At 49.9% G+C, this 27,774-nt stretch overlaps 1 protein-coding gene across 1 annotated transcript in view; it reads left to right on the plus strand.

The window, feature by feature from the left end:
- The first annotated feature begins 908 nt into the window (after nt 1–908).
- The window catches only part of FAM3D (family with sequence similarity 3 member D), a 48,058-nt gene continuing 21,192 nt past the window's right edge, over nt 909–27,774 (plus strand). The window contains exons 1-2 of the mRNA XM_014466879.1: nt 909–1,015; nt 19,784–19,932. Coding sequence (XP_014322365.1) covers nt 909–1,015; nt 19,784–19,932 — 256 coding nt within the window. The remainder of the gene's footprint in view (nt 1,016–19,783; nt 19,933–27,774) is intronic.

The raw sequence follows: 27,774 nt of genomic DNA on the forward strand, positions 1-27,774 counted from the left end.
AGATGTCTGCTGGTTGACACACTGATGGCAGAGCATTAGAATGAGGTTCCCAGACCTGCCCTCACGCCTGCATTCTCTGAGACTCTGATATATCCCAATATCATCCCAATAAGTTTTCTTTTCCCTTCGGTTCATTGGAGTGAGTTTCTCTGTCTGACAGCCTAATGATGCTTCATGAGGACTAATCACCATCTACCCTGGCCAGAGGAAAAGGTCCCACCATGTTCTGCTTCTTGCACAGGCGCTCAGTCAACAGACCCTGCAGCAGTTTCCACTGACTGCCCACCGGAGTCCCTCCTCCCTTCTCCTTGTTGGATTGACATGCACGCCCTGTAAACTTCAGAGGAATCAGTTCCACCCCACAGGACTGGGCTAAACCACGCCCCTTGCCAGTGATGGGTTTATGCATGACCATGTGGCATCATTCTAGCCAATGGGACATCGGGAGAAACTGCTAGAGGGAGGGAGATTGTGGGGAGACAATTCTGTAAAAGATTTTACTTGATGAAAAAGAAACTCATGGAAGAAACATTCTTCTTTTCTACCAAAACACACATTTGTATGTGTGAATGGTAAACCAACCGAGGAGGACTAGATAGTGTGATGAGGATAGCAGAGCAGAACAAACCAAGAACATGGGTTTTTAAAGATGTCTTTGAGCTCCTGGAACCACCCTTCTTGGACTTCTTGCTACGTGAGAGACTAAATTCCTTATTCTTAAGCAAGATGGGCCTTTATTTTTTGTTACTAATAGCTAATGTCATTTTGTCTGCAACATAGTTCTCCAAACTAAGAAAGTAGATATACGTAATATAAGAGAAATCCTGTGATGATGGTGGTGGTGGAGATAGTGAATATGGCAATGGCTGCTGGTGGTGCAATGAAGGCGCACTGCTGGGGACGATGGGATGGTGTTGGTGCTGCTGCTGCTGATTGCGGCAGTAGCCATGGTGATGATGATCATGGTGATGATGATGATAAAGCTGGTGATGATGATGGCAATGGTGAGAGTGAGGTCAGCAGCTACCATTTGTCAACTGTTTTCTTTCTGCCAGAATAACTTCTGAGCAGGTCTCTCAGTTTCTTGCATTGATATACAGAGAGAATGAGTTAATAAATGCAAAAGCTTCTTAAAAGGATTAAACCAATCATTGCATTGATAATCCCCTTATTAAACACTTAGCCCTACACTGGGCTATGATGTGCTTTAAGCAACTATTTTCTCATGACAGTCAGACTCCATCTTTAATATTTGCCTGCTGACAGCTTTCAAGGCCCCATTATTCCCATTTTCCTTTGCCCCACACCTGGGCAAGCTGATAAAAGCCCGGACACTTCCTCCCATGGGGAAATTCAAACCATGCAAAACCTGCTCGTGTGTGGAAACTCTCGCCCCAGCCTCACCCCTAACCATAGAAGACCATCTTGGGTGCCTGCCCAGTCCTCCCCCAGAAAGTCTCATGCTGCAATAAATGTCTTATACCCTTTTGGTGCATCTGTGACATCATCCGTGTCAACATCTGAACCAATTTGGGGTTGCAGAGGGCAACCACAAAGTAAACCCCATGAAACAGAGAATCTAATTCTTCCCATTTCATTGATGAAGAAACAGAAGATCATCACATAGTTAGCATATAGCAAAGACAGGATTCTGTCTACTCCAGGACCAGAGCTTCTGGTCAACCAGGCCATCTTTTCTCCAATTCTAGAGGTGATTTAAAAGAGGGAACAGGATACTCGTTGTGGGAGATCTTTGAAAAACAGAAAGCGTGTGTTCACTGATTCTCTCAATCATTCCACAAGTAATTAATTGTGCCCCTGCTACATACCAAGCTGTGGCTACCTTTTGAGGACAGATGTTTGCATATTTAGGGGCCCTTTAAGCCAACTAGAACCAAATGCTCTTCTGAATGAACTTACAGGACCCTGGGGCATGGTAGAGGTCAACCAGGCCACCACCTATGGAAGATGAAAAAATTTGTCCAAAAAGGGCAAATAGATCAAAAACAAAGGATGAGAGAAGGAACATAAAAAAATCACAAAGCATAAGGCTCCTGCTAGAGCAGGATACAAAACTTGGACCAGAGAAGAAATTCATTTTAATGAATCGTTATCTAAAATTGCTGATGAGAAAGTCACAATAATCCTCAGCACCGTGGCCTTGTTTGGGAGACTGCCTTGCTACTCTAATTAATGAAATGAAGAATTAATTCATAAATCAAATACTCATTAAAAATTCAGAGGGCGGCAATCAATATTTTTCTGCTCGTTCTACATTCATCTAATTTTCCGTAATAAATGGCATTAGGAGATGATTATTGGTAAATTAACAGAACATCCAATTAAACCACTTCTTGAGAGTGTTTGCCAATTTAGAGGGCTCATTTATGAAAAATGCAAGGCTTGGGTGGATCCTAAGGACGGTGAAGTAATTGTCTACTCACTGAGCACTGGAGAGCTTCCGTGTGAGTGGCATGGTGACAGATCAGTGAGAGCCATTGAAAGAATTAGTAAACATGTAAAAACATTGGCTTTTTCATTTTCATTTTATTTTATACAAAATGGGTCAAGTCTTATTTTTTCCTGGAGCCTGAGGCCAGTATTGACCTTGACCAAACTAAAGATACGATTTTCCAGGATTTTGGATCCTAAGGCTGTGAAGCAAGGACAGGAGGAGGAGGAGCAGTTGAAGGAGCATGAGCACAGTGGCCACAGTGGCACACTGACCACATCGCCCCTGCTGCCTGGCCCTGCAGAAGGTCCAGGATTTGTACCCACTTTTTTGTTTTCTACATCTGTCACATTTTAAATCTATCTATTGATTTCAGAAAGAAAGGGAGAAGGAGAGAGAGATAGAAATATCAATGATGAGAGAGAATTATTGATCGACTGCCTCCTACACACTCCCCACTGGGGATCAAGCCTGCAACCCAGGCACGTGCCCTGACAGGGAATTTAACCATGACCTCCTGGTTCATAAGTCGACGCTCAACCACTGAGCGATGCCTGCCAGGCGGGTTTGTACCCATTTCCTAAGCTTGACCTTCAAGACATCTATCAATTCTGAGAACTCAGATGTCTTCTAAGAAATTCCTTTATTCTGAAGATGGGCAGAGTTTATTGCTCTTTGGCAACCAAGACTTTTGACTGAGACATAAATAGCCTGAGGGAAGAGGCAAATTGTGCTTTAATCAAGTTCCCCATCAGGGTAGGCTCTCTGTGTAAGGAGAGAGGAGCTTGCTTTTGGAAATATGGGAGAAGGCAGCAGGAAACTATTGAGCTTTAGTACATGTGGGGAGTGTGGTTTGGAGAGCACCTGTCTGCAGATAAAATGGGAACAGACAGAATTATGACCAGAAAGAGAGGAGGGAGCGGGGAGGCGATCGCTTAAGCAGAGTACACGAAATGAAGTCATTATCCAACAAACAGAGGGCAGAAGTGCTGTTCAGGCTGGTGCACTCCTTGAGGCCCCTGCTCAAATGATGAGGATGGCGGCCAGGTATGCAGGTCTGGTCACCAACCAAGGCAGTGCTTCTTCCTGAGCCTGTCTGTCTGCTTCCTGACAGTGCTCCTGGGATATGCTTCTCTAGCAGGGCTCCCTCTGCAAATGTCCAAAGCAAACTGATGGCACGTAGTCGGTGCTCAATAAATATCTGTTGAAGAAATGACCAAACTGGGACCCCAGAATGGTACAGCCTCTAGCAAATGCGCTTAACCATTTCAGAACTTCTACCATCTACTGAAGACTGTTCACTCAGTATTTCTATTGTTATAGGGTTTTGTAACCAGCCTTTAGGATGGCCCTCAACGATTCTTTCGTGCCAGAATTCATGCCACACTGAATAGGGCTGAATAGGGCTGATGTGTGTAACCAATGGGATATTGCTGAAATGATGGAGTGTGGCCTCCAAGACTACATCATAAAAGAATTGCGGCTTCTAACTTGCTCTCTCTTGGATCACTTGCTCTGGAAGAAGCCAGCTGCCGTGTTGGAGAACACTCAAGCAGCCTTATGAGCGGTCCTCATGGAGAAACTGAGGTTTCTTGCCAGTAGGCAGCACGGACAGGCCAGCCATGCTGGATTCATAGCCTCCAGCCCCAAACCAACCTCCAGACAATCCCAGCACCTTGAGAGACCATGACCCAGGACCACTCAGTCACTCCTGAATTCCTTACCCAAAGACACTGTGGGAGCTAATCAATGTCATTTCCGTTTTAAAGGTTATTGCTGCTAAGTTTGAGGGTAATGTGTTCTGCAATGAGAGAGAGCTAATGCACCGAGATATGTTATAATCCACAAAAATTGCACAGAAAGGTAGAGATTTGGGGTGACTTCTTCAGTCTCCTCCACCCCCAAGTTTCAGTCCATGTGGCCAACCCTGTAGTCATCAGAAAATACACCACCCATGGATCTGCTTCCTCATGGCCCTCCACCCCACTTTCCCAAAGGCCATCTCCTCGTGCGCAGCCTCCAGGGTGAGTTGTTCGCTGTTCTCTACTCCATCCAATTCCACTGTCAGGGCCTTCACCCCTAAGAGAGAAGAAGGGGAGAAGCAATCTTCTCCAAAGTCTCAAGTCAACGTGGAGAACCAAAAAAATAAAACTCAGACCTTTTCATACAATAAGTATTGACTCTCTTTCTCCAACATATATCTCCTGTGTCGTTACACTCACCGCATGGCAAACGCTGATGATCCCCAAAGGCCTGGCTCCAAAGTAAACACGATTCCTTATGCCTCGCTCTTCTCTGATGAATGCTTTAGCTCAGTGTTTCTTAAGCACATGAGCCTCTAGGACACCCAGAGAAGGAGGGGAAAGATTCTGTGGACAAATGTTAGGGAATTGCTGTATTCTGTAGCCCCCTCTTGGAGATCCACAACATATGTTCATGTCCTACGAAGCAATCTTTCAGCCAGGAAGTTAACCCAGCGTTTCCTAAATTTGTCTGGACACAGAATAGTTATTCTGGCCTAATAGGAATTCCTGCTGAATTAGTGTTTAACAGAACCCTTTGGGAAACACTGTTTTATCCAAAATGTTGCCTTACTCTCTTTTCAATTCATATGTCCTGGCAAAGGCTAATAGTGAAGCATCAGACGGGGGTGTCACTGCCAGTAGGCAGAGCTCAGACGTGGAGTGAGAAGACCCAGAGTGCTTTGTTTTGCAGTTTTGTCTATTTGGTCATATTTTATTTTGAAAAAAAATTTGATAATCCCAAGAAACTGTAAAAACAGTACAGAGTTCCCATCTATACTTCACATGGCTTAATGGTAACATCTAATATTTTACCCCCCCCCCCCAAAAAAATGACATTGGCACACTATTAATTTAACTATTGTTCGATTCCACCAGTTTTTACATGTACTTTTTGTGGTGTATGGATTTATGAAATTTGATCACATGGATAGATTTGTGCAGCCGCCACCACAACCAGGATGCACAGCTGTTCCATCACCACAAAGAAACTCTTTCATGTTCTCTCTTTATAGTCACACCCTCTACCACTCCCAGCCCCTGGCCCCCATCACTATAATTTTGTCATTCAAGTTGTTGGCTATATCAACAGCTCATTTCTTTTTATTGCTGAATGGAAATTTGTTGTACAGACTTAACACCATTTGTTTAATCATTCACCTGTTGAAGGATAAGGATATTTGGCCGACTTCCAGTTTTTGGCTATTACAAATAAAGCTGCTGTGAACATTTGGGAATAGGTTTTTGTGTGAACATAAATGTTTTCATTTCCCTGGGATAAATACCCAGCAGTGTAATTGCTAGGTTGCATGGTAAGTATATACTCTACGTTACAAGAAACCACCACGCTGTTTTCCAGAATAGCCGTACCACTTTTTATTTTCACCAGGAATGTATGTGCGATCCACGTTCTCTGCATTCATGTCAGCACTTGGTATTGTCAGTATTTTTATCTTAGCCACTATAATAGGTGTGTTATGGTATCTCATCATGATTTTAATTTACATTTGACTAATGGCTAATATGTTGAACAAATATTCATGTGCCTATTTGTCATCTGTATCCCCATTGGGCGAAATGTTTGTTCAAGTCTTTGTCCACTTTTAATAGGACCATTTCCTACTGTTTCTGTAGATTGAGTGTAGAGATTTATGTGTGTATTCTGGGTACAAGTCCTTTCTCAGATACGTAACCTGAGAATATTTTTCCCATTCTTTAGCTTGTCTTTTCGTCCCTGAGCAGGGACTCTCACAGAGCGAAGGTTTTCATCTTGATGAAGTCCAATTTTTCAAATTATTTTTTTTTTATGGATTGTGCTTTTGGTGTCAAGATCACTTGCCCTTAGTCTAGTCACAAAGACTTTCTTCTCTGTTTTCTTCCAAAAGTTTTATAGTTTTACATTTAGATCTATGGTCCATTTTGAGTTAATTTTTTTACAAGGTGTCAGGTTTAGGTCTAGATTCGTTTGTGCTTTTTTGGTTTTTGGTTGTCGCCCAAGGGTGTCACTGACCACACGCACCTCAGGTGCACAGTGCCGACCGCCCACCCGCTCCAAACATCCTCAGCAGCTCTAGGGTGCTCTCTGCTCCTTCCAGCCAGTCTCCCACTTGAACGGATGTTTTGATTAACCTCCCACTACAGATCGTAGACCTAATGGGAGGGCTCCTACTCCCGTGCGCACCACCCAAGGGCATCACCCAACCCTCTTGGGTGGTTAGTAATTGGATGCACTGTCCCTAGTCACCCAGGACGGGCATCCCAGCTTCCTTGCTGTTGGAGCGCATTTAGCGTGTTCACCCCTGGAGCGCCCAGGTGGGAGGGAGACGCTGCCCAAGCTTCTGGGCCTCAGCTGGAGTAAGGGGGGCTTCTTTCTGGAATAACGCCCACATGAGGGGGCACAGTTTGGAACCCAACATGTTCAAAATGTTTTCTTTTCTGAAGGGAAGAACCTTGTGGCTTTTAATTATTCTCTCTGTGTTTACATTCCAATTTTTGGAAATGAGTGGTATATCTTGTTTTATGGAGAGAGAGAAAAAAGAGACTTAAAAATTATTTTTCTTAAAATGAGTTCTGGTTTAAAGGAAATAAGTCCATCTGTACCGGGCCCGTGAAGAGCGCCCTGACCGGGTGTGTTCTGGGTAAGATGGAAGCCTGCCTCGCTGTCCTCTGGCTGTGATGAAACGTGTCAGGAGGTACCAGGTGGGCCCTCCACAGGCTCCTGTGTCCCAACCCCCGCCCACCACTTTCCAGCTGCAGGACTATGGGTTGTGGCACTGCTCTGTGCCTCCGTTTTCTTTTTTGTAGAAAAAGAGTTTAATAACAACATTGCCTCATGTATGCTCATTTACATGAGCACGTAAACTGCTCCACACAATGCCTAGAACATAAAAAGTGCTCGGTAAAATGTGGGTCTTTTTCCTTTTCGCCCGCATTTTCCTGTAAATATTTTGTGAAACACAGATAAACAGAAAGGTGCCAGGAGAGGTCCCTGTGCCCCCAGGTCCTGACTGGGGGGCCCACGGAGGAAGGCCTCTGTGCAGGGTCCTTCCGCACCGACACTCCGGGGGAGACGGGGAGCAGGCAGGAAAAAGGGCTGCTGTGAAAGCGGGTGAAGCAAACGTGGTAGCCAGCCGCCAAGGGGGCCCGGGGATTTGTGCCTCTCAGTGCCCACGCCCATGTGTGGGGCCTCACACACTGAACAGGGCCGTGTGGGTCACATTAGGACCTTGCAAAGTGATGCGACCCCTGAGGCTGAGGCATAAAAGACACGTGGCTTTGCCTTGCCCACTCTTGGCTCACTCTCCGGAGGAGCCAGCTGCCATGTGCTGGGGAGTCTCCAGCCACTCTTCACAGACACCCGGAAGGTAGAGAACTGAGGCCCCCAGCCCACAGCCAGGCTTGTGAGTGAGCTGGCTTGGAATCGAATTATCCAACCCTAATCAAAGCTTCAAATGACTGCAGCCCCAGCCAACATTTTGACTATGACCTTGTCATAACCCATTCAGGCTGCTATAACAAATAGGCCATGAGCTTGTGGCTCATAAACAATAGGATTTATTTCCCACAGTTCTATAGTCTGGGAAGTCCAAGATAAAGGGGCTGGCAGATTCAGTTTCTGTAAGAGCCCAGTTCTGGTTCTTCGATGGCCATCTTGTCACTGTGTCCCCACATAGGGGGAGGGAGGGCGGGGGAGCTCTCTGGGGCCTCTTTTATAAGGCCATTAATCCCATTATTGAGGGCTCCACCTCATGAACTAATCACCTCTCAAAGGCCCCGCCTCCAAATTGAGGATTAGGACTTAGTATGTGAATTTTGGGGGGACACAAACATTTAATTTATAGCAAACCATTTAGGAGCCAGAATTACACATCTAAACTTCTTCTAAATGCCTGACCCACAAAAACTGTGAAAGATTATATATATATATATACTAATATATGTGTGTATATATATATATATATATACATATATATATATTAATTTTTTATTTCAGAGAGAAAGGGAGAGGGAGACAGACATAGAAACATCAATGATGAGAGAAAATCATTGATTGGCTGCCTCCTGCACTCCCCACACTGGGGATGGAGCCTACAACCCGGGCATGTGCCCTGATCAGAAATCAAACCGTGACCACCTGGTTCATATATCGATGCTCAACCACTGAGCCAAGCCAGTTGGGCAAAGATAGTCAATATTTATTGTCCTTTTTTTATTAAGTTTATTGGGATGACATTGGTTAATAAAATGGTATAGGTTTCAAGTGTACAATTCTGTAATACATCATCTGTGGTGAACACACAATATATATATATATATATAGAGAGAGAGAGAGAGAGATATAGATATAGATATAGATATAGATATAGATATAGATATAGATATAGATAGATATAGATATATGGTCTTTTTAAGCTGCTAACTTTGGAGGTAATTTGTTATACAGCAATAGATAACTAATACACCAAGGCTGAGTTACCAAAGGACCCTTTAATAAAGTTGTCAAAGGTGGGGCACCAGTGAGCCCAAAAATACAATGTACCCCCTATTTGTCACCATGTGCTAACCTCCTTATTATAGGAAGCAACAGCAGATTGCATGACATGCCAATATTGAATCTGAAGTTTAAGTATTACAGGGCTACTTGGGTATCTACATTGTATGCCCAGATCCCAGAACGTACAATAAGATGAGTTTGCAATCAAGCACCTCAAACCCAGTGTGGGGTCCTGAAATGGTGAGGGGCACAGGGAGGGGCGGAGGGAGGTGGCAGGAGCAGCCACTACATTGGTACTCTCCTCCCCGGTTGGCAAACATACCCAGAAGTTACCCCTCCGGCTTTCAGCCAGAGCACCTGGCCTTTAAGACCGCCCATTTCTCGGGAGTCCTGCCTATAAAAAAGGCACATGAAATCCTCCCCTTCTCCAAACATCGCTGGTCCTTCCTACCTCCTTCTGCTCCAGTTCCATGAACAAAGGTGCACGTTGGCAGCCAGGTGGAAAGCTAAGCCCTGTGAACACCCAGATAACCTCTAGTTCTGGTAAAGGTGGGTTGTGTGTGGAGAAAAAACACCCAGCAATTAAAGGCGTGTTTGATATCAGGAAATTAGGACAGAAGTATGCTTGGTAATGATTACTCTCTATAACCTAAAGCCATCCAGCTCTATGAATGTGGCCTCTAAAATACTTGGTTTTTGTTTTCAGTTTTTTAATCACAGTAACATTGCTTTATAACATTATATAAGCTCCAGATGGGCAACATTACACTCCGACATCTGTACTCACAACCAAAAGTCTAGTTCCCGTCCGTTGGCCACCTTTGCCTGCTTCACCCTCGCTCCACCCTCTGCCCCTCTGGTAACTACTGATCTGTTGTCTGCCTCTGTGAGTTTGTTTTGTTGTTGTTGTTTGTTCATTTGTTTTGCTTGTATTTTTTTTCAATGTTTGGTTTCCTTTAATGACCTGCAACTCCCTGAAGGATGAGTGCAGGCAGCTAGGCGATGACAAGAGATATTCACTAAAGATCTTGCCCTGATTGAAGGTTGCTTTTATTTTTATAGTCCACTTACAAGTGAAATCATACAGAATTTGTCTTTTTCTATCTGTTTCATTTCACTTAACATAATACCCTCAAGGTCCATCCATGCCTCACAGCCTGGCCGGTTTGGTTCAGCGGTTAAGCATTAACCTATGAACTGGGAGGTCACGGTTTGATTCCCGGTCAGCGCACATGCACAAATGGAAGAGTTTCACTTTGTTATGACTGAGTGTTATTCCATTGTGTGTGTGTGTGTGTGTGTGTGTGTGTGTGTGTATCACAACTTCTTTATCCAGTTGTGTGTTGATGAACACCTAGATTTTTTCATATCTTGGTTATTGTAAATAGCGCTGCAATGAACATAAGGGTACATATATCGTTTCTGAATTATATGGCCATTTTATTCTTATTGTTTGGAGGAACCTCCATACTGTTTTCCATAGTGGCTGCACCAATTTAATCCCCACCCACAGTGCACTAGTGTTCCCTTTAATCTGGATCCTCTCCAGCACTTGTTGTTTCTTGTCTTTTTGGTGGTAGCCATTCTAACAGATGTGAGGTGATACCTCATTGTGATTTTGATTTGCATTTCCTTAATAATCAGTGATGTTGGTTATCTTTTCCTGTGCCTGTTGGGTCATCTGTATGTCTTCTTTGGGAAAATGTCTATTCAGATCCTCCACCCACTTTTTGATTGGGTTGTTGGTTTTCTTGTTGAAATGCATGAGTTCTTTATATATTTTGGGTTTTGACCCCATGTTGGATGTATGATTTACAAATATCTTTTACCATTTCATAGGCTGCCTTTTTGTTTTGTTGATGGTTTCCTTTGCTGTGCAAAAGCTTTTCGTTTGATATAGTCCCATTTTTCATGTTTGCTTTTGTTCCCCTTGCTGTTGAAGTTGAATCCACAGAAACACCACTAAAACTGATGTCCAAAGCTTAGCACCTATACTTCTCCTATGTATTTTGTGGTTTCAGGTCTTTTATTCAAGTCATTAATCCATTTTGAGTTAATTCTTGTGCACAGTGTAAGATGGTGATCCAGTTTTATTCTTTTGCATGTGGCTGTCCAGTTTTCCCAATACCCTTTACTGAAGCCAAACATCTGTTGTTTTTTCACATACAAATTACCCATTTTATTCCAAACACTTGTTCTGAATGTTTACTCTTTGTGGGTGTGGGCAGAGACAGACGGAGCAGAACAGGAGGCAAGAGGACCCATTTCCAATCATGGCATAAGGGGTGGGATGTCCCCCCACCCCCCAAGCACTGGCAGGTCTTCATCAGCTGGGCAGGAGACGGGGATAAGCTCAACCACTGAGTAGGGCGCTGGGAGAGGCAAAGTCTCTACATCACCAGACATTGCATTTCATCCCACTGGGAAACATGCAGTGAAATAAGTAATACTCTCCCGATGCATTGGTGAGTATTGAGAGGATTTCAAGCATCAGATACCTGGTGCCTGGCATCCTGGAGGAAGCCGGGAAGCCTCGTGGGGAGGAGAGAACCCAGGACTGGGAGTGTATGACTTTGGGCAAGTTCTTTAGCTTCTCTTTGCTTTTATCTGTAAAATGGGAACAATGGTCCTAGTAAGTCCCTGTATATTGAGTATCAGCCATGCTCCAGGCAGTAGGCTATAGTTTACTCCCCAGAATACTCATATCTGATGAGAAAGTTAAGCAACTTGCTAGTCAATAGTCAAACTGGGATTTGGCCTCATGTCTCTCTGACACCAAAACGGATGCTGCTAATTACTGGGCACACTACTTCCTGCCTCACAGGGGTCAAGTTGAGCAATGCAAGAGGAACTAATGTGTCAGCCATAAAGTGATAAGCAGGTATCAGGGCTGGCTGTTATTTTTAACTGTTAATAACTAAGGGAATTATAGAGGCCAAGACTTCTAGCAAATGGCAGTCCAAAGCAGACTACTGCTGGATCCAGATGTTTGTAATATGCACACAAATGGGGGGAAAGTAAACCAAAATATTAACAGATGGTTGAAATCTAGAGAAATAAAGGGACGGATGTTAAACAAAAACGAGACGACTGGCACACCCATTCAATGCGGTCCTGCTTACCCATCTGCTGAGATCCCAGTCCCTTCGCTGGTCCCTAAGAGAGCAAGACTCACAAGTAAATGTTGACAAATTGTATGCACATAGGGACAAAACCTCGATCAATATTTACTCTGAACACCTCTCATCAAAGGACTGGAGGCTTAGTAAAACTAACAAGCTATTATCCTTCAATAGAGCGTCTAAATGGGACCCAAGTCAATGAATTTACTCGGCTCTCTTTATGGATTTAGGTCAAGGTTGGCCTCTGCAATGAATTTCAAGCACTGTCCCCGTGGCCAGGTGTGTCTAGGGAGGCAGCCAAGAGTGAAGACTGAGCTGGGGCAAAGACCAAAATGAAGCCGTGGTAAGGGGTTTACCACGAGTTTTCTGTTCTGGGAAAATGTATCCTGAGTTGGTGACAGGGGTGCTCCCAACGCGCAGCAGGACTTCCGTTTCAGAAGGCAGAGCCCAGACTCTTCTCCCAAACATGGTGGCCTGGAAGCTGGAAGGGGCGAGCCCTCCCTCGGAGGGAAAGGACAACAGCTGTGCGCTCCAGTTGAAAAGCTATGAGGTGACCATAAAAAACAGGCTCTTCTCTCCAGACCATGGAACTCCAGCTCCCCCTGCACGCCCACCCTGTGGCCTAGGAAAGCAGGCGGCCCCGGTTCACGTTCCCCGGGTTTGTCTGCGTTGTTACACCTGTACCCACAGCCACTCTCTGGTCCTGGGGAGCCAGCACTTAGCTGAAAGGAGAGGCCAGAGGAGACGTAGGAAACTGATAGTGAACTTTATGGTAATGATTATAAAGAGGTATCTGTTAACCATAGAACATGTAAGGGGTGAGGGGGGAAGAGCTGTGTCCAGAAGAAAATGAAAATCACTGTGATCCCACTTCCAAGAGACAAGCTGTGGGTACTGGCTGTGTTGCCGTCTTCCATCCATGTGCCTGCCTGTTTCTTACGTTGTGTTAACTGGGATCCTTCACAGACACTGTTAGAAACCTGTGGGAAAGCGGGGGAGACGCCAGATCCTGTTTCCACATCACTAAGCCGCTCCCTCCCCCATTTTCTGGCAAGGAGGAAGGATGAAGGGAGTTCCAGAATGATGGTTGGTACTGAAATTCTCTCCACCCTGACAAGTAGAGGTCTGCAGTGAGATTTAACTTGATTTAGAGAAATAAAGAAACGTGGCATTTCTCATACCCATGGTGTGGAGCACAATTCCTACCAGCTGCATGGATGGGTAGATTGACAGATGGCAGCTTGGATAGCAGGAGAGAGAGAGAGAGAGAAACAGAGGCATAGAAAGGGACAGAGACAGAGACCAGAGAGAGAGAGAGAGAGAGGGAGAGAGAGAGAGAGAGAGAGAGAGAGAGAGAGAGAGAGAGAGAGGGAGAGAGAGGGGAGGAGAGAGAGAGAGAGAGAGAGAGAGAGATGCATGAATGTGCATAGGAAATTCTAGGAGGCTGGAACAGGGGTTCCATCTTGGAGAGCAGATAAGGGTGGACATTTAAATTGTTATTGCATATAGCTCTGCACTGTTCTGATTATTTTATCATAAACAAGCAGTGATCTTATAATTCTTAGAACATTTGAAGCGATCTTCCCCACTTCAAATACTGTAAGTATGTTAGGCTCCATGGCAAAGGGGAATGAGGCTGCCGATGGGACTCAGCTTGCTCATCAGCTGGCCCTCGGGCAGGGAGATGATCCTGGAGTATTGGGGTGAGGAGGACACAAAACCACAGGGGTCCTCAGAGTGGAGGGAAGCAGAAGGTCAGAGGAAGATGAGCCCTAGAAGAGGGTCATGAAGATGCAATTCCGCTGCCCTTGACAGAGGAGGAAGGGGCCACCACCCAGGACATGGGAGTGGCCGCTGGAAACTGGAAAAGGAAACAGGTTTTCCCCTGGAGCCTGTGGAAGGGGCTGCAGCCCCGAGACACCTGGAGTTTAGCTCAGGGAGGCCCACGTCAGGCATCTGGCCTGATTCAGCCACCGTTTCCCTGTCTCCGCACACTGTGGACGGTTGGCTGGGCTACTGGCGACCCAGGCCTCCGAGCCCAAGAGCCTCTGACCCGCTGCCCACTCCAGCCCTGGCCTCCGAGGGAGGCACTTGCAGTGTTTGTCGTTGCTGTGGTTCAACAGAACAGCAGGAGCACCGAGCGGTGTGAATGGAGGAATGAATTCTTAATGCTTGGAAAGAAATGTCTGACTCTATTTGCATTCTGTCGTTGGCCGTGCCAAGGCACTGATTTTATTTCACAGCAGACCAAGGCACCAGGCACACGTGGCCACATTGGATTTGGTCAGTTAGCAAGGGTGAGAAGAACCATAAATTGGGGGAAGTTTATTGTGGGGCCCCTCGGCAATAGTAGGCGCTTTCAGACTCTTCTCCCCGCCTTCGGGCGCACCACTTCTGGATTTCTGTGCGCAAGGCCAAAGGTGGCCTGTCGAAACAGACCTGCGTAATTGGCTCCGCAGTGTTGAACAGAAAAAACTCGCTGGATGTGTGCCACCGCCAATGTTTTTCTCAAAAATAAGACTAAGAAACATTCGCGTTCTTCAGGTGTGTTTCGGAGGGCCCCTTGTTTTTGGTCGTGGGGCCCCTAAAGTTTAAATACCCCCTTTTAAAAATGTGAGATGTCCCAAAATAAAAAAACACACACACACTCCTGTGAGCCTGCACACACAGGCTCACACACTAGGGAAACCACACTTAGATGCACACACATCACACACTGATGCTGCTCGGGAACCCACACTTAGATGCACACAGGTGGGCCTGTTCCTCTCGGCTTTTCCCTCTGAGTGAAGACTTCTAGTTCAGAACCTCCCAGCTCTGGGGAACTGAGTGAAGACTTCTAGTTCAGAACCTCCCAGCTCTGGGGAAATACTCATTAGATCTGTTTGTCTAGAAATGCTGGGGACCCCTGTGTATCCCGAAGCCCCCCGAAAGATGTGACTGCAGGATTCCGGAGCCCTTCTTGCCAACTGCTGTGACTGCAGGATTCCGGAGCCCTTCTTGCCAACTGCAGCTCACAGAGGGTGTGGGTGTGTGTGTGTGTGGGTGTGTGTGTGTGTCCTTCCTCAACTTCCTGCTTGCTAGCTATGTCACCACGGGCAAATTACTTAACCCCTCTGTACTTCGGTTTCCTCATTTGTAGGTAATAACAGCACTTCGCTTGGAGGGTTGTTGTGAGGATAAAGTCAGGTGTGCATGTGCCTGGTTTACCAGGACGCCAGGCACACAGCAAATGCTCCATAAAAGCTGTGGCTGCTATTATTCCTAGTCCCCCACTCATCTAACCTCTCACCTGTTCATGTGACCAGTGGAAGTGAGGTATCCCTTTCCCCACTGAGTGCTGGGGGTGGTGTCCTTACGATATTTCGAGGAAAGGACTTTTCTGAGGCTGGTGCAGGAGGATGAGCAATTTTCATTTGAGCGGAATTACCTCCCCCAAGTGGCTGGGTGTCCAAAGTCCCATTTCCCTTAGTCCAGTCCTGGAAGAAGTGGAGTTGGGGTTTCATAGAGCTGGAAGCAAAGTCAGTGCCCAAGTTTCCACATGGCAGCCGGGGCCAGGTCAGCATCAGGCTAGTTGCCGTCTGTTAGTCCTTTGTGTGCGGATGAAGGGCAGCCAAGGAGCGCGCCGCCTGCAGCAAGAGACCCACGGGCAGCCAAGAGCACCAAGAGGGCCAAGAGCCCAGAGAGCGAACCCTCTGTTCAGGGCTTAAATATCTCAAATCTTGGGCCACTTGCAGTGGCCACGCCTACTCTGGCCAATGCCCTGTTCCCAGGTGTGACTGACAACAAGCACCTTCGCAAGCCCCCCAACTATACTGGACATGCATCTCTCTTTGCTGCACCCCTGGGGAGTGTAAAGTTTTAGCTTCCTGGTGAAGCTGCCCACATGACATGCCTATAATATTTGACCTTCCTTTTGCTCCTTCCCTGTTATTAATAACTAGGTTAATTAAAACAGTATAACTTAGACACACACACACACACACACACACACACACACACACACACACACACAGGTGGTGCTTGGGGAGACGGTGCTTAGAACCCGGCCTGGCCTTCCGTTTGGACGGCTCTTTCCCAGGTTGTGAAAGCACCTGGTATCATTTTCTCACTTTGCCTCATAAAGTCTGAGGGGAAGGAAGGCGGGATTTATTGGTTCCATTTTTTAAAAGGGAGGAAATAAAGGTGCACAAAGGACACAAGGTGTGCCTGTAAAAACTCACTGCCGTGTGTTTACTCACACACACACACACACGCACACGCACCCACAAGCACACACACGCACACCCACATGCGCACACACATGCACACGCACACACGCACACGCACCCACAAGCACACACACCCACAAGCACACACGCGCATGCACACACACACGCACCCACAAGCACACACACACATGCGCGCACACGCACGCACACATGCAGGAAAACACCGGCAACTGAGGAGGGTACAGGAAGATGGTGCTCTGTGACATGGTCCTGTGTGGCCATTAAAACCTCACACCCAGCATTCTTCCTGGACGTGGGGACGCCTCGGCTATGACATTAATGTGCACAGGAAGACACATTACACAGCCGGGCGGTGGGGGGACAACAGGCCAAAGTATCAACCTTGTTCCCAATGGGAGGTTGTACTTGCCTAGTTTCCTTTCCAATATTCGCTTCTGTATGGTCCAAGATGTCCATAGTGGGACTGTATTGTTGTTATAATTAAATAAGAAAAATAAGCTATTGAGTTACAATTACTCCCCTGAGGGCTTGCAGCCACCTGGGGACAGAGCCCTGCCCTGGGTCTGTCAGCCACGGAAGAGAAAGTGACTATTTCCACCACCTCAGGGCCGACCTTTGGCACCAACACTCCCCAAGGAAATGAATCAACTGTCAGACACCAATAATTGCACTTCCAAGACCTCCTGCCAAACTAGACTTGACACTGACCCTCACTCTCTCAGTGTTATCGTCCGAGAGAGAGAAGGCATCTGGCCCCTTTCACAGGGAAAGTCAAAATCACAGTCCGAGTTTATTGAGCATCTACTATGGGGCCCATGTTCTCCACCTGCATAGCAGGCTGGGTGGTGAGGGAGCACACAGAAGCCAGCACCCATGAGCCCCAGTGGGCTCCCCTGAGTGAGTACTGGGGAGAATGTCCCCTCAGAGGCCTGCTCTGTGAGGGCTTAGCCCTGGAAGGAAAATCAAGGGATGATTTCACAATCAGCTTCTCCGAGACTGAAGACTGGAGCCCTCAGGGAGACTGCTGTGGCCTTCCCTTCCTCCCAGAGCCGTTGTGAGGGTGCCTGAGACCCAGAGGGTAAAGTGGGGTCACAGCTCCTGGCTCTCAGATGAGCGCCGTCTCTATTGACCAATGCAGAAATGAGCCGGCACTATCTCATTCATTCCTTCAGCAAACCATGACTGATCACCTGCTGAGGGAGGACCAGGCACCGTTCTGGTGAGCAGCACCAACAAGGCCCTGCCCTCATGGGATTCACTTTCCAACGGAGCGGGACAGGTGACAAATGAACCAATGATCAGGAGTGTCATTTCAGATTGTTGTAAGTGCTCTAAAGAAAATAAAACAGCATCACACTTGTAATTTGCAGAATGATGGCTCTCAAAGATGCCCAAGTCCTAAACCCGGAGCCTGTGACTATGTAATATTAATCACACGCCGAAAGGGAATTAAAGGTGTAGGTGGAATTAAGGTTGCTAAGCTGCTGGCTTTAAGACAAGGAGAGTGACTTGGAGCGGCCAGGGGGCCCACTGTACTCACAGCGTCCTCAAGAGCTGTGAAGAGAGAGGTAGAGGATGTGACCTTGGAAGAAGGTCATGGAGATGCCACACAGCTGGCCTTGAAGATGGAAGGGGGGCCTTGAGCCAAGGAGTGGGGGAGGCCTCGGGAAGTGGAAAAGGGCCGGGAAACATTCTCCCCGGAGCCTCCAGAATGAATGCAGTCCCGCCAACACCTGGAATTTAGCCCCGTGAGACCTGTGTCAGACCTCCGACCTACAGAACTGTGCACTATACACTTGTGCCCTTTAAAGCCACTATTTGTTACAGCACAAACAGGAAACTAGCAGAGCCCCAAAGCTGCCTCCTGCGAGAGGTTTCCCTGACCATCTGCTGAATGAAGAAAGTTCCCCTGCTACTTGCAGTCACGGGTTCCTTCACAGAACTTACCAGAATTTTAACTGATTGATTCAGTTGCTTATTTACATTAAGCAGCAGGGGTGGAGGGCCTCCCTAAGGAGGCGACAGTGGAAGTCAGATCTGATTACTGAGAAGCACCAGGCCTGAGCTGAACTGTCCAGGCTGGGGAGAGGGGAGGAGAGAAAACAAAAGGGAAGGGGAGAAGAGGGAAGGGGAGAGAAGGAGAGGAGAGGAGAGGAGAGGAGAGGAGAGGAGAGGAGAGGAGAGGAGAGGAGAGGAGTGGAGTGGAGAGGAGAGGAGAGGAGATGGAATGAGAGGGGAGGAGAGGAAGCAGTGGGAGCATACATAAAACCAGGCCCAAGACCAGTCAGGAAGCAGTAAAGCACGGCCTGTCCTGGACATGCCCCGAGGGGACCCACCTCCCCTCCCCAGGAACCAGCTGGGCAGCCAGAAGACAGGCCTGCCAGCAGCTCCTAGCTACGTGTCCTTATTTTCTGAGCAGCTACTTGACCTCCTGTCCCTGGATATTCATCTCAGGCATCTCAGGCCGCACATCCTCTCTGGAAGCAGTCAGGGTAGAAGCATCCCAGCCCCAAACAAGTGAGGAAAGCCCACAGGAGCCAGGGTAAGGGGGCCTCCTGGGAGAGCACTTGTCCCAAGGGGGAAGGGCTCCAGGAATAACCATCATGAGAAGTGACCAGTGGGGGGAGGAAGGGCTGCTGACTCTGGAGTGGGGAACACTGAGCCCCTCTAAATGCACCTGGAGTCCTAGGGAGAGAGGCATTAAACCCGAACTCACCGCTGCCCTGGAATTCTAGCCCCTACTGGCCTCCCTGTTCTTCCTCCCTCCAGTAACCTCTAATTCCAGGTGCCCCGGTGCCCCAGCAACCACACCACTTTCCCTCTCTCTGATCCTCCCTCCTGATCAGGAGGGCCCCTTTTCATCATCCAGGCTCACTCTCACTCTGGGCTGTCCCTTCCACCCACCCTCCTGTGCTGCCCCACCCCACGCACAGGCTGGATGGGCCTCCGCCCCAGGCTCACCGCCCCCTTCCCCCAGCAGCCCCGCCCTGCCCCAGGGCCTCAGCAGGTGACAGCAGCTTGGCTAACTCACTCCTCCACCGCCCCCCCTTCCTCCCCAGGCCTGGAAGGTGGTCTGCATCGGACTTGTTTTGGGGGGGGGGGGCAGGGTTTTGTTGTGTTGTGTTTTGTGTTTTCAGGCAGAGCCTGTGGTATATCATTCCCAAGCTGCTCACATCCCCAGCCGAACCTCCTCTGCCAAGGCCAGGGCTCTGTGGGGAGGAGGCACTCACCTGGGCCCCAGCCAGGGGGCTCCCCGGCCAGGCGAGACCAGAGACTCATTTCCTGCCAGGGAGCCCTGAGGTTAACTTCCTCCTTCCGGGTGAGGTGTTTAAGAGGGCAGGGAGGGTTTATGGCAGGCCTCTCAGAAGGAGGGCAGCGCCTGGGCAGGCCCAGGAGGAGCTGGCCACGGAAGGTGATCCATGAGCCGCTTCATCCTCCCTCCGGGCCTGCTGCATCCACAGGGCCCGCCGCGAGGCCCCAGCCCCTCCGAAACCGGAAGCCAGACTCTCTGACGGGGTGGTGGTCGCTGGCTCAGGGACCCAAGACCCCAGCTGGACCCTCTTGCCTTCTTTCTCCACCGAAGCGGGGAAGCGGGAGCTCGAGCCCTCAGGTACGTTCCTATCGGAAGGCAAAGGGCGACCTCTGGGTCACATTACTGAGGGGAAGGCAAACCAAGGTGGAAGGTGGGCGGGTAGCAGATAAGGAGAGAAAGACGAAAGGAGAAGAGGGAGCCACAGCGTGGAAGAGATTTCTGAGATCAGACTGAGGAAGGTGATTTTATCGGAGGAGCCAATTCTGATCGGTTAGTGGAGGGCGGCGACGGGGATGTGAGGCGTTGAGGCTGGGTTCAGGCTCGGTGCAAAGTGTGCCGTGCCGTGATTAATTAGCGGCGCCTGCCTAGCTAAGGGCCCAAGAATGAGGTGGGGCTTGCAAGCCAGGGATCTGATAACCCACATGGCAGGCTCTTTTCCTTAACCACAGTAACCACAAAGGCCTTTGGATATTTCTTCATTCGTTCACTCATCTAGTCACTAAAAAAAACACACTTGACCTTCAACTATGAGCCACACAAATATTTGAAGAATGAATGAAGTAAGAAGGAATGTTGTTCTTTGGGTCCAACTCTCATTTTTCTCAAAAAATCATGGTCTGAAAAGTTACAACAAAGGTTCATGGTCTTGAGGAGTTTTCTAGCCATGTGATATCAGACTAACCCCTTCCTTTGATTAAGACTCAATTTTCTCATCTGTAAAATGGGAGTGATCATCAGGATATCCCCTCTTAATCCCTGTAGTTCTCACTGGCATCTAGGATAATAATCACTGAAAGCCTATACTAGCCAGGCTCTGTGTAAGTGCTCTCTGTATAATAACACCTTTAATCTTCATGTCACTTCTCTGAGGAAGGCACCATTACTACTCCCATTTTGCAGGTGGGAAAGCAAGGCCTTGGGAGATTAAACAGTTTTCCCGGGGCCATGCTCCACCGCAGTGTGCTCTGTGACGCAGCTGATGCTACCTCCGTGGCTGGAAGAGGGCTGGTGCAGGCGCCTCTTCCCAGACGAGCCCTTCAATGACCAGTTCAGCCTACATATCAGACAAGCAAGGATTCGATTATTAAAAAGACAGGAGAGCAAAGCAGACGTGGTCCTAGCCTGGAAGTGAAACAACTTGTACAGGTGGTCATTTCAAACCAGTTTTGACAGGAGCCATAGAGGAGACAGCCCGGGAATCAGAACAGACTTCTCTGGGATTACATTTGCAGGGGAATGCTAGCAGGGGTAGGAGAGCAGGATGGGTAAGCACTTGGCGCATGGCAGAATCCAGGAGGAGGGGGAGAGGGAGGAGAGGGAGGAGAACTCTGCAGAGGAGGCTGGAGCTGGTGGTGGGAGGTGAGGTAGCAGCGAGGTGGCCACTCCCAGGCCAAGCACGGCTATGGGGAGGAGTTGGGCTTTGCCCATTGTTGGCTCCAGCTTGTCCATCTGTCTGTCTGCTCTAGTGCATCTGCCAGCCCCCATACAGGCTGTCCACTGCCCACCTCAAGCCAGGCCAGGCCAGCCAGTATTAGACGGGCTGGTCTCATCTGAGGAGGAGCAGCTGCCATTGGGGTCTGTCCTATGGTGGTCCTTTACACGCCTTCTCTGAGCCCAACTCCGTGTGTACACACAGGCCCAGCAACTCTGATCCAATAGAAAGTTGAGAGTCTACAGGGCCAAGGGGTCCTTCCTGGAGTGGGGGACGCTTGAGGCCACAGTTTGCCAACATGTTGGGCTGGGCAGCTCCTCCTCAGATGAGACCAACCCCTGTCTAATATTGGCAGGTCCAGCACAGCTGCTGGTGGGCAGCGGCCAGCGTGGGTGAGGGCTGGAGTCCCACAGGGCAGGCCCCTGTGAGCAAGAGGTAAAACGTCCTCATCAGACAGGCCTGGGCCACCTGACCACCCTGGAACCAGAAATGGGGCCAGCCCTACCCACCTGCTGATGGTGTGAGGGCAAGCATTAGAAGAAGGGAGCATGGATGCTGGACAGGGACCAAAGTAACAGATGGTCACCACCCCTAGCTCCAACCACCCCTACTTCATTTAACTAGTTACTACGGTAACGAACAGCAGCGCTGCCTACCGGCATCTACTTGGATGAGTCACTTTCTATTTGGGCAAGTCACTTAACCTCTCTAAGCCCAATTTCCTCCTGGGCAAAGGGCAGTTAATAAAATAATCTGCCTCACAAGATTGTTGGGAAGATTAAATGAAAGGACACCGGGCTCAAAATGGACAGGCTAACAACAATAATACTTAGTAGGATCATTCTTATGATTATTAGTAAGATTCTGTCTCCTCCCGAGATCTTTGGATCCCATAGCAGCTCCCCAGGGAAGACTTCTCTCCCAGTGTCTCCCCAGACCTGGCCTTGGTGAATCCAAGCAGCCACGGCCCAGCTGCCTCTGCGGGAAGGAATAAACCTACCCACCGGGTCTGAAGTGCATTTCCTCACGTCGACCTGCTGGAGTGATTCAGACGGGCCACCAGCGGGCCTGCTGGGTCAGGGGTGAACCGGAGGCTCCGGGCAGCCCTGCCCTGGTCCAATCAGTCCTCTCTGGTGACTCACAGCCAGGCTCTCAGCAAAGAGGCACAAACTGAAGACGCCCAGCAGCCTCAGGTCTCCCCATCCCCCCAACACTAGGGGGAAGGGGCTGCATGATGGACCAGACACCCTCCCCCTTCCTCCCGCTGCTCTGTCAGAGCCTGGAGAAGCCCATTCCTCTCTGGGCGCACTTTTCTCTCATCCTGGAGGGATTTCTGCCTTCTTAGGAGAGAAGGACAGGGAGGGCAGAGGGCACATCCCCAAGGGGCAGAGCAAGGAGCCTGCTTGCTGAGCGATCAGGAGCGCTTCCTCAGAACAGTATTCTTTGGGCGAATTCTCTCATTTAACCTTCACTGCATTGAAGATTGTGGTGGCTGTGGTCAGACGAGGAAACTGAGGCTGAGAGAGGATTGTGTCCACAGACGGGCCTCCAAAGCCCCCACTCATAACTGCCATGTTATACAGACACAGTTCCCAAGCCAGAGGCAGCTCTGCAAACCCAAAGGTGCAAATATGGCTCGAGCTGTCCCTCCCTGGGGGCCCCCTGGGGGCAGGCACTGAGCAAAGCACCCTCAGGTGATCATCTGGTCAGTGAACTGGGAGGACAGTCCCCCTGAAAACCCACGTGAGGACAGAGCAGGAAGCTGAGCCCTGCAGAGCAGGGGGGCTGGTGGAGCCTCCCCCTGAGTGAGGAGGGGCAGAAGATTGGGGACTTTCTAATCCAGGGATGGGGGACATCGCATGAGGGCCGCCTAAGGCTCGGGAAATCATTTGGTCTGGCCCTGCCAGGCATTGGGGGTGAGTTCATTAAATGTCTGACCAAGTATAGCAGGCTAATTGTTAGGCTGATAATTCTGTATGGCCCTTGAATGATGTTATAAATACCCTGATGGCCCTTGGCAGAGAAAGGTTCCCCACCATTGCTCTAATCCCTCCAGCGCGGCAGCCCAGCTGACCAAACCCAGGCGGCTGACGCCCAGCAAAGGGAGCAGCAGGGCTCACGCCCACCTCGGGCTAAGAGGGGCCACACCTGGAATTGGGGTCCACAAACTACGACCCACAACCAGTTCCTGCCCACCACCTGTTTTGGTAAATAACGTTTGATTAGAACAGGCCGCGTGCATTCGTGTCCACGCTGCTTTCCTGCAGCAATGGCCGAGCTGAGTATTCGTGACTGAGAACAGACTGCCCACCGAGCCCCAGAGCTCTCCCCTCTGCGCCTTCCCAGGACGCTCTGGGGCCCTGGCCTGGAGAAGTAGAACGAGTAGCTGGGAATGTGGCTCCCAGGTCCGTCTCTGCCTGGGCTTGTCTCTGAGATCCTTTCCTCCTCTGACTCCTCCCAGCCCTGAGGCCTGACCTCTCTGTGCCTCAGTTTCCCCAGACTCCTCACTGAGCCGCTGCAGGATTAACTTAGTGAAGATAAGGCAGGCCTCGCCGCAGTGCCGGTTGTCTCGGTCTGGGGAGCATTTCAGGAATTCTAATAAACGAGGCCTGCGGCCTGAGGCCTCGAGTCTGACATGCTTGCTGGGAACACGGGAGTTCACACGAAGGACCCTCAGAGGAGGATGCGCCTCTGGTTACTTGATTACTGCACACAGGCCTGGGCCCGAAGGCGGGAAACTCGGGGCGAGAGAAAACTGGGTCTGGGCAGTCACACACATCCCTGGTTCTGGGCCCTGACACGCGTGCGCGCGCGTGTGTGTGTGTGTGTGTGTGAGACACACATGGGGCTGTCACTGTTGGTCTCTCAGTGTCTCTCCTTCTTCTTTGCTCTGTTCCCGTCTGTCTACCTCAGTCTCAGTCTTTCCTCCCGGGTCCCTCTCCCTCAGACCCTGCCGCTCCCTCTGCGGTTCCCACCCCCACTCCCACGCATGCGGGACGCCCTCGCCATGACTCCCTGCCCACACACCGAGGAACAGCAGGAAGCCGGGGGAAGCACCAAGTGCCCCTGCCGTTGGTGACATTTAATCCCCAGCATTTCCAGGGACGAGGAGGAAAATGCCCGAGCTGGCCTATCCCGAGGAGGCGCATGCGATTCCAAGGGCTGAGCGGGTCCTCTGGACGGAGCTCAGCTTCGGAGAAAATGGGGGTCTGGGGGGAGGAAGCAGCCACTTAGATGGAGGGAGCAGCTCCCAGTTTATCTGTCTGTTTTTCTTCATTCTTTTCCTTTTTAAGCAGAAAGCCACTCTCCTCCCTCTAACAACAGCTGCTGCACATCCACTGTGGGCCTTTCCCGTCCTGCTTGGTTCTGGGAGGCCATGGCGGAGCTGGAAGGCCCCTTTGTACAGAGGCCTCCGGAAACAGTGGCAGGTTCTGGCTCCCACAGGGCCATTCAGAACTGTCACCACGGCCAGGCAGAGAGTTACCAGAGAGCTACTGTGGTGGCATTTTGGTTGCACAGAAACAACAAACATCCGTTGGGAGCCTGCCATGGAGGTGCACCAGCAGGAAGCAGCAGGTGGCAGGGGCTGCCAGCAGGGAGGAGCCGGGCAGAGGCCAGCCGGAGGCCAGCCGGCCAGCACACCCCATCCCGACAGGTGGCCTCCCTGCCCCACACCCCTTTCCCACCAGGTGCCTAGCAGCACCCACATTTCACAAAGCCCACCCTCTTCCCCAAGGTCACAGGCCCGAAACCACATTCGCATCTGCTGGCGCGACTGGTCTGCAGCAGGAGGTGGTGTGTGTAAAGGCTGAGAAAGGGACTCCAGCAGCCCCACTTACTGATGCCTAGCTTCGCATTATCAGGAGAAAACAGCCTCCCTCCCCAGTTCCCATAAACCCATCCAAGGAACAACTCTGATGGGCCTTGCTTGGCTCACATGCTCCTTCCTGATCCAATCACAGGAAAACTCGATGCTTTGGTTGGCCCAGCCCCTTCGGACAGGGTCAGGGCACCGTGATGAATGTCCCCCCATCCAGGAGCACAGGTAAGCGTTTAACCTAGGTTTGAAGTCTCCCTAAGGAAGGTTTCCCAGAGGAAGCGACTTCTACGCTGAGACCCGCAGGACGAGTAGGAGTGTCCCAGGCAAAGAGGCCGAAGAACAGTGTTCAGACCGAGGGCCTAGCAATACAGAGGCCCAGGCTGCTCCAGAGAGCGTCTGGCTCACAGCCGTATCCCCCGCACCTACGGCACAGCCTGCCGTCCCACCCGTGCTCAGAGAATGCTTCGGAAATGAAATCCGAAATTGGCTGTGTGGCCTTGGACAAGTCACTTGCCCTCCCTGAACTTCAGCTTCCTTCTCTAGCTGGTAGCTTAATCATCCTAACCTCCTAAGACAGTGGTTCTCAACCTTCTGGCCCTTTAAATACAGTTCCTCATGTTATGACCCAACCATAAAATTATTTTCATTTCTACTTCATAACTGTAATGTTGCTACTGTTATGAATCGTAATGTAAATATCTGATATGCAGGATGGTCTTAGGTGACCCCTGTGAAAGGGTCGTTCGACTGCCAAAGGGGTCGCGACCCACAGGTTGAGAACCGCTGTAAGACGATGCAAGAATCTAATTCAGTCAGTCCCCAAATGCTCAAGCACTTCCTCCGTGCTCGACTTGTGCAGACACAAGGCCTGCCTGCCATGGGACAAAAAAGGGCTTATACACTTGGCCAGACCTGCAGCCAGAAATCAGAAGGGGCCCAGGGGGAGGGGCAGGATAAAGAGAGGTTCAAGGACAGTGAGGCCGACAATGGGCTCTCCAGTCAGGGAGAAGTGGGGCAGTTCTCGACTCCCCACTCCCCACCCCCACCCCATCCCCTACTTTCCACCCTCCCACCCCATCTACCTGTGATCACACACCACCCCCGGCCCACCGAGCAACCACACAGGGAGGGCAGAACATTTCTCCCTGTCCCCTGGCCCCAGAACGTCCTAACCTGAATAACAGGTTGTGACATCTCATCAGGAACGAGGAAGAAAGGAACTGTTTGGGGTTTGGGTGGCTGCAGAGGGAATTCTTGTCCACCCAGCCTGCGATCCTGTCCCTGGTACCGGGCTCCCTCCCACCCCAGCAGGCCGGACCTGGGCTTCAACTCCAGAGCAGCCACGGCTGGCAGGGCAAGCCATTGGGGCGGACTCAGGAGAGCAGAGAGCCCTGCAGTGCTGAGAGGGTAGTGGGGGCTCATCCAGGAGGGACAGCAGGCCGTCCCTGTCCCTCCCCTGACCATGGCTAAAGCCAGAGTCCCTGCTTGGCCTGGGCATGACAGCGAGAGGCTAGCTCCCTGCTCAGATATGTGCCTACCTCCTCTCTCTCTCTCTCTCTCTCTCTCTCTCTCTCTCTCTCTCTCTCTTTCCCGTTCTGTACATGGGTGATAGTTTTTCTTTATCTCTGTTCTCCTCCTTGTCCCGGTCTCTCTTCTGTCTTGTTCTTTCTCTCTTTCTGTCTCTGTCTCTCCCTCTCCCTCTCCACTTGTCTCTCCAGTCTGTCTCTGTGCATGCTCCCTGTGGAATATCCATGTCTGTCCATTCATCTGCCTATCCCTCTCCCTTCTGTCTGACCCTGCCCTTGTCCTTCCCTCCTGTCCGCCCCAGTTATCCTAACTCCTCCATGCACAGGGGACCCCACAGAATGTCTTTTGAGCCTCATATCCAGGTGCCGAAGCTCCTGGACTATATAGGTCACCCCTAAGAACATTCAAGAGATAATACAGTTTTATATCAGGGTTTGGGGTGGGGGAGGGAGTTGGTCACTTGAATTTCAGAAAGTTAACTTGTACAAAATCTCTGTGGGTAGGGCCAGGTGACCACTCCGCTTTCTCATCTAGAAGGCCCTGGAGGGTCGAGCCAGGACGGTGGAGTTTGTATAATCTCAAGAGGAGACGTGGATTTGCCTTTGTCGTTGCTGTTGTTTAAATATCAACAACAGACCCAGACCACCTGCCTCAGTGCCAGGTCCCTGGCTCATATCTGGATCCTTGGCGGTTGGGCTTCAGACACGATTTCTGTTGAGATAGATTCTTAGGGAGAAGAAGATTCTGGGGGGGTTGGGAGACGGGCAGAGCGGTGGGAGCCAGTCGCTGCTGTCAGAGGCCCTCAGAGGCCCTGGGCTGGCTGTGGGGAGGCCCAGACCTGGGACAGTGGTCGCCAGCCCACCATCTCCAGAGTCCTGCTGGAGGTCAAAGCTGCCGAATCGCTGGTAACTGCCCAGGCTCTGGGGGTCAGCATGGGGCAAGGTGGGCCCAAGGATGGCCCTCCGCTTGCCCAAGACTCAAAAGGGGAGGGAACTTCTATTTCAACTCTCCTCTCAGACAAATATCACTGGCGAAGGGACCCTGTGGGGATGGGGTGGTCAGACACCTGCATTCAGATTCCGACTCTGACCCTTGCAAGCTGACGCTGCCGCAACCCTGAGCTTAGCCATGGTGAGTCCTA

Source organism: Myotis lucifugus, unplaced genomic scaffold (assembly GCF_000147115.1).
Source record: "Myotis lucifugus unplaced genomic scaffold, Myoluc2.0 scaffold_366, whole genome shotgun sequence".
NCBI lineage: Eukaryota > Metazoa > Chordata > Mammalia > Chiroptera > Vespertilionidae > Myotis > Myotis lucifugus.